The following is a 5,859-nucleotide window of genomic DNA, read 5'->3' on the forward strand; positions in this document are numbered from 1 at the left end:
TCTGTAGACCAGGCTGGTCTCGAACTCACAGAGATCCGCCTGCCTCTGCCTCCCGAGTGCTGGGATTAAAGGCGTGCGCCACCATCGCCAGGCAATTAAAGTGATTCTTACGACTGCTGGAGAGACGGTTCGGCAGTGAAGGGCACTGGCTGATTTTACAGAGGACCTTCACTGTCATCTAAATAAAAGCTGTTCGTAACTCCAGGTTCAGGGAAGTTGAATTAAGTCTGATACAATATGACACTGTCAGACAGAAAGATGGCACATGAGATGACCCTTCCAGAAAACACTCTCACACTAAAACAACTGATGTATCTCCAGAGCCTCACAGTTAGGGCTCCCATGCCAGCATCCCTGAATCACCGTTCTCCAAAGCACACGTGCATCAGCGCCAGCACTGATAAGCAGTTCCTCCCTTAGGACCACACCATCCACATCAGCCAGGCCCCAATCCGTGCCTTACGCATCTGCCCCACCTGCCTTGGTGTGGATCAATCACTTGACTACAGTTTGACCCATGAAGTCTCCTTGATTCGCCTCTCTAAAGGTGGGTGGTGGTAGTGCATGCCTTTAATGGCAGCACTTGAGGCAGAGGCAGGCGGATCTCTGTGAGTTCAAGGCCAGCCTGGTCTACACAGTGAGTTCCAGATAGCAAGTGCTACACAGAGAAACCCTTTCTCAGAAAAGAAAAAAAAATCTGATTCTAGACAATAATCCATTTTTGGTAGAAGAAAACTTTTTGTAACATACTGTCAGCCATAAAATCTGTATTTTAGCCCATGAAACTTTACAACATAATGTCTTTAGTTACTGTCCTATTGCTTGATAAGGCACCATGGCCAAGATAACTTATAGAAGAAAGCATTTTATTTGGGGGTTTGCAATTCCAAAGGGTTAGAGTCCTGGCCATCATGGCAGGGAGCATGGCAGCAGGCAGAGAGACAGTAACAGCACTTACATTCTGTTCCACAAACATAAGGTAGGGAGAACGTAACTGGGAAGGGCATGGGCTTTTCAAACCTCAAAGCTAGCCCTCTGTGACACATCTTCCCCAGCACACCTCTTAATCCTTCCCAAACAGTTCCACCAACTGAGGACCAAGCATTCAAATATCTGAGCCTGTGGGGGCCAATGGCATCCAAATCACCACATATACTTTTTCAAATAGAAAACAATTGTAATGAAAGTTAACTTTAAGGGCTGGAGAGATACCTCAGAGGTTAAGACAAATACCTGGGTTTAGTTCCCAGCATCCACACTGGGTAGCTCACAATTGCTTAGAACTCCAGATCCAGGGGCATCAACGCCCTTGGTCTCTGTAGGTCCCAGCATGCATGTAGGTGAACATACACTCATAAAGTCATGCAGGCACACAAACATACACAAAAAATAAACCTTTTTGAAGTTAAGTTTAAAAACAAATTTTGCCTTTCATTTAAACAAATAAATTTAAGGAAACTAGAAACCAGTCCCACATTCAGACCTCATTAAGTATTTCACCAAGTTTTGGCTTCATCTCCGATGAACAGGGAACCCTGGCCTCATGCACTGGCCTACTTTGCTTGGGTGCCAACTTCTCTGCTGTCCCAGCTTTGCGCAATGCCTCAGGTGAAGAGGTGATAGCTAAGGGAATCGCTTATGTCAGTGTTTCCCAAAATGTGGCTGAGAAGAACCACTTAGAGGTGACTGTTAAAAACACGGACACATGAATTAGATTCCCCCAAGAGCCTGTGAAACTGTTTTTAAAAATAAACCTTCCAGGCAACCCTGTCAGGCTAGTCTGGGAAGTGCTGACTATGCACTCCGTCCCATCCAATGCCCCTACCTAGACTGAAGCCCTTCATTTTTATCCAGTTTTTTCATCCCTCTTAGTGATTCCACAATGAATAAAGAGCCAACTAAAGGTAACCTCAAGGCTTACCTTCCCTCCAACTCAGAAAAAAAAAAAAGCTGTCATGTTCTAGGCAAACGCTCCCATTGGTATTCTCCCATCACTTTTCTGAGAGAGATGAACAACGGGCTACCACTTTACGAGCTTCTCTCAGATATTATCTTCAGCGTTTCTCTGTAGCTTTGGAGCCTGTCCTGGAATTAGCTCTTGTAAACCAGGCTGGCCTTGAATTCACAGAGATCTGCTTGCCTCTGCCTCCCAAGTGCTGGAATTAAAGGCGTGAACCACTGCCACCCGGCCCAGGTACTATCTTCTTTGATCCAGGTTAAAGCTAATATATCTGAGAATATCTTCAGAAGCTCTGGGCTGAGAGATAACAGTGGCCCTATCATGACAACAAGGAGGACAATAATATCACACACAGTCCACAGTCACAAGACACCAGGAAAACTGAATTATTTGAAAAGAGATATGAACACATCGTGCTCTCATTGTGGGAAGTGGGGAGCAGAAAAGGAGGGGGGGAGGGATGACCGCAGACAAAACCCAGGCAAAATCACCCCCCACAAGATAAATACAGCATCAAGTGACAGGAAAGCGAAGATTTGGAATTCAGCCAGGCATGGTGGTACATGACTTTAATCACAGCATTCGGAAGGCAAAAACAGGAGCATCTATTAGTTTGAGGCCAGCTTGGTCTACATAGTGAATTCCAGCCAGCTAGGGCTGCAAAGAGAGACTGTCTCAAGACAGACAGACGAAGTGGCAGTCTACAGATCCAGATACAGAGATATTATCTGAAAATAAATAAGACTTGAGATAGCCACATTAATCGTTTTCCTCTTTTAAAAAAACACTGGTTGTGAGCCTAGCCTTTAACAGCTGAACTATTACTCCAGTGTAATTGTTTCCTTTTTTATTTTAATGTGCACATAGCTATTTGGACTTTATGTATGCCCGTGCATCAATGCATACAGAGCCCTTGGGGGCCAGAAGATGATGTGGGAGTGTCATATATCAATCTGTTGATTTCATTGGTTAATTAATAAAGAAACTGCTTGGCCTGATAGGTTAGAACATAAGTGGGTGGAGTATACAGAACAGAATGCTAGGAAGAAGGGAAGTTAGGCAGACGCCATGCCTCTCCTCTCTGGGGCAGACATGATGAAGCAAGCCACCAGGTCAGACATGCTGAATCTTTCCCGGTAAGACTAGTGCTACACAGATTACTAAATATGGGTTAAGCAAGATATGAGAGTTAGCCAAGAAGAGGATAGATATAATGGGCCAGGCAGTGTTTAAAAGAATGTAATTTGTGTGTTGTTATTCTGGGGCATAAGCTAGCCAGGCGGCCAGGAACCGGGTGGCAGGAATGTGGCCTGCATCTCCTCACTACAAGAAGACGGCATCAGATACCCTGGGACTGGGATTACAAAGGGTTGTGGGCCTCTATTTGCATACTATGAATTAAGCCTGGGTCCCCTGGAAGAGAAACAGGCCATGTCAACCAACCTTTCCCTTCCACCTCAAAAATGTTCCACAAAGGGATTGTTCTTCTCTATAATAACAGAAAGAAATGTTCCTAGGCCAATAATATTACCCAGAGACTATGGGAATGATACTTGCTTGCAAGGTCACTATAACAAGAAAGCAACATATAACAAAATATCACACCATTTCAATTGTGATGTCTTCCCCCAAACATCCATGAAACAGAAAACAAAATGAAACAAAAACACCATACACATACAAACAAAAACACATCACAACTTAAACTACCTATGCTTAGACAAATCTTGGGCTTTTCATTGTTGTTTTTGCATGTGTATGCATGTGTGGTGTGTATATACATGTCTGGGCACCGTTAGGGGGGACATGTACAAGCGCATACATGTGAAGACCTTCCTTCACTGATTTCCACCTTATATAATTGAGGCAGTCTTGTAATACCTGGAGCTTACTGATTCTGCTGCTCTATCTGTTTGCTCTACTGTCTCTCCCTCCCAAATGCTAGTACCATAAGTAGGCTACCACACCTACCCAACGTTGGGGTGCTGGGGATCTGAACTGGTCCTCCTGTGTTCATGAGCACGAACCCATCTTTCCAACCTGTGATTTTGTTTTTTCTTATTTGCTTTTTATGATCTGGAGATCCAACATGGAGGTCATCTGCACAGAGGTGCTAGGTGTGCCAGTTAGGTTGTCACCATAAGCTACAGTGATCTGGGAGGAGGAACCTCAATGAGGAAAGCCTGTAGGCAAATCTGTAGAGCATTTTCTTGTCTAATGATTGATGTTGGAGGGCCCAGCCCACTCTGGACAGTGTCACCCCAGGCAAGTGGTCGGATAAGAAACCAAGTTTAGCCGTGGAGAACAAGCCCACAAGCAGTACTCCTCAGACCTCTACTCTGGTTCCTGCCTCCAGGGTCCTGCCCTGCTTGACTTTCTGCCTTGGCTCCCATCAGTGCTGGGCTGTGACAGCAACACTGTGAGCCAAATAAATCCTTTCCTCACCAAGTTGCTTTCGGTCATGATCTTTATCACAGCAACAGAGGTCAGATCAACACAGGAGGCAAGCACTCTCTGAGCCACACCAGCCTCCTCAAAACTAAGTCAGAGGACTAACCCTGGGGACAGAAATAAATATGAGAAAGGCAATGAACTTAGCAAACTACTCAAGAGAAAATATGTTAAAATGAATTTATTAAGATTCTGTGAATGAAGAAAGGAAAAGTAAGATTTTTTTAAAAGACAAAAATTTCGCTCAGTTAGCGAAACGCTTGCCCCTTAAGCATGAGGACCAGTTCCAGCCACCAGGTAGAAAGCTGATGATGAACTATAATGATGGATGAACACACTTAGGACACACTTTACTGAGAGAGGAGGAAGGGCTACGGGCAGCACACCTTTGCTATTTACATAGCTGTCACTGGTACTCAGAGGGAATGAAGCCTAATAATCAGTAATTGTATAGAGATTAATGAATGAAAAAACACAGACAATCAGCTTTAGGTAGCTAAAAAAAAAAAAATACCTACCATCTATTTCCTGCCCGATTGAAAGTCCAGCCCATTTCCGCTAAAAAATAAATGAGAGAAAAAAAATGGTTAAAATCAAGACAATCAAAATTAGAGACATTAAAAAAAAAAGATGAAGATTTGTGAATTTCAGAAAGACACTATAAAGCCCAGAGTCAGGGTGCTGAAATGTGCTGAACTGTGACCCCACACCCACCCACACCCCAAAAGCCAGTCTTTAGCACCCAGGACCTGTGGATCTAACAGTATTTAGAATTAGGGTCTTTGCAGACTGCATTAGAATGAACCTAAGCCAATAGGACTGGAGACACAAGGAGCATGTCATGTAATACCAGAGGTGGAAACTGAAGAGATGCCAGCCAAGTACTGCCAACACTACCACCAGCTGGGCACAGCCAGCCTTCCTAGAGCCCACAGAGGCAGCTTGCTTCCAGGGTACCTTTTCAAGCTCCTACCTTTTGGGACTATTAGAGAATAATATTTTTTCATTTCTAACCATTTTTGTTTTCTTTTTATTATTTTTTATATCATTTAAACTTTCTATTATTTTAAGCTAACCAAATCGTGGTTCCTTTTTTTTTAATAGATAATCCAGAAATGAATGTATATTAGACCTTACAGAAAATGTACAAAGCTTTTTTTTTTTAATTTTGGGGATTTGATTTTTATTGTTGTTGCTGTTGTTTGAGACAGGGTTCCATTACATAGTCCAGGCTGACCTGGAACTTGAGATCCTTCTTAGTGCGTGCCACCGTGTGCCACTGTGCACCACTGTGCCTGGAGTGTCCCTCTGGAACAAAGCTGGCAAATGGATGGAAATAGAAAACACTATCCTGAGTGAGGTAAGCCAAACCCAAAAAGAGGAACATGGGATGTACTCACTCATATTTGGTTTCTAGCCATAAACAAAGGACATTGAGCCTATAATTA

General features: G+C 43.5%; 1 protein-coding gene across 1 annotated transcript in view; it reads right to left on the reverse strand.

Moving 5' to 3' along the window:
• Nucleotides 1-5,859, reverse strand: part of Nsf (N-ethylmaleimide sensitive factor, vesicle fusing ATPase) — a 132,603-nt gene that overhangs the window by 103,775 nt on the left and 22,969 nt on the right. Inside the window, exon 4 of the mRNA XM_005369388.2 lies at nt 4,930-4,969. Coding sequence (XP_005369445.1) covers nt 4,930-4,969 — 40 coding nt within the window. The remainder of the gene's footprint in view (nt 1-4,929; nt 4,970-5,859) is intronic.

The sequence above is a fragment of the Microtus ochrogaster genome, unplaced genomic scaffold (genome assembly GCF_000317375.1).
Source record: "Microtus ochrogaster isolate Prairie Vole_2 unplaced genomic scaffold, MicOch1.0 UNK48, whole genome shotgun sequence".
NCBI classification, from domain to species: domain Eukaryota; kingdom Metazoa; phylum Chordata; class Mammalia; order Rodentia; family Cricetidae; genus Microtus; species Microtus ochrogaster.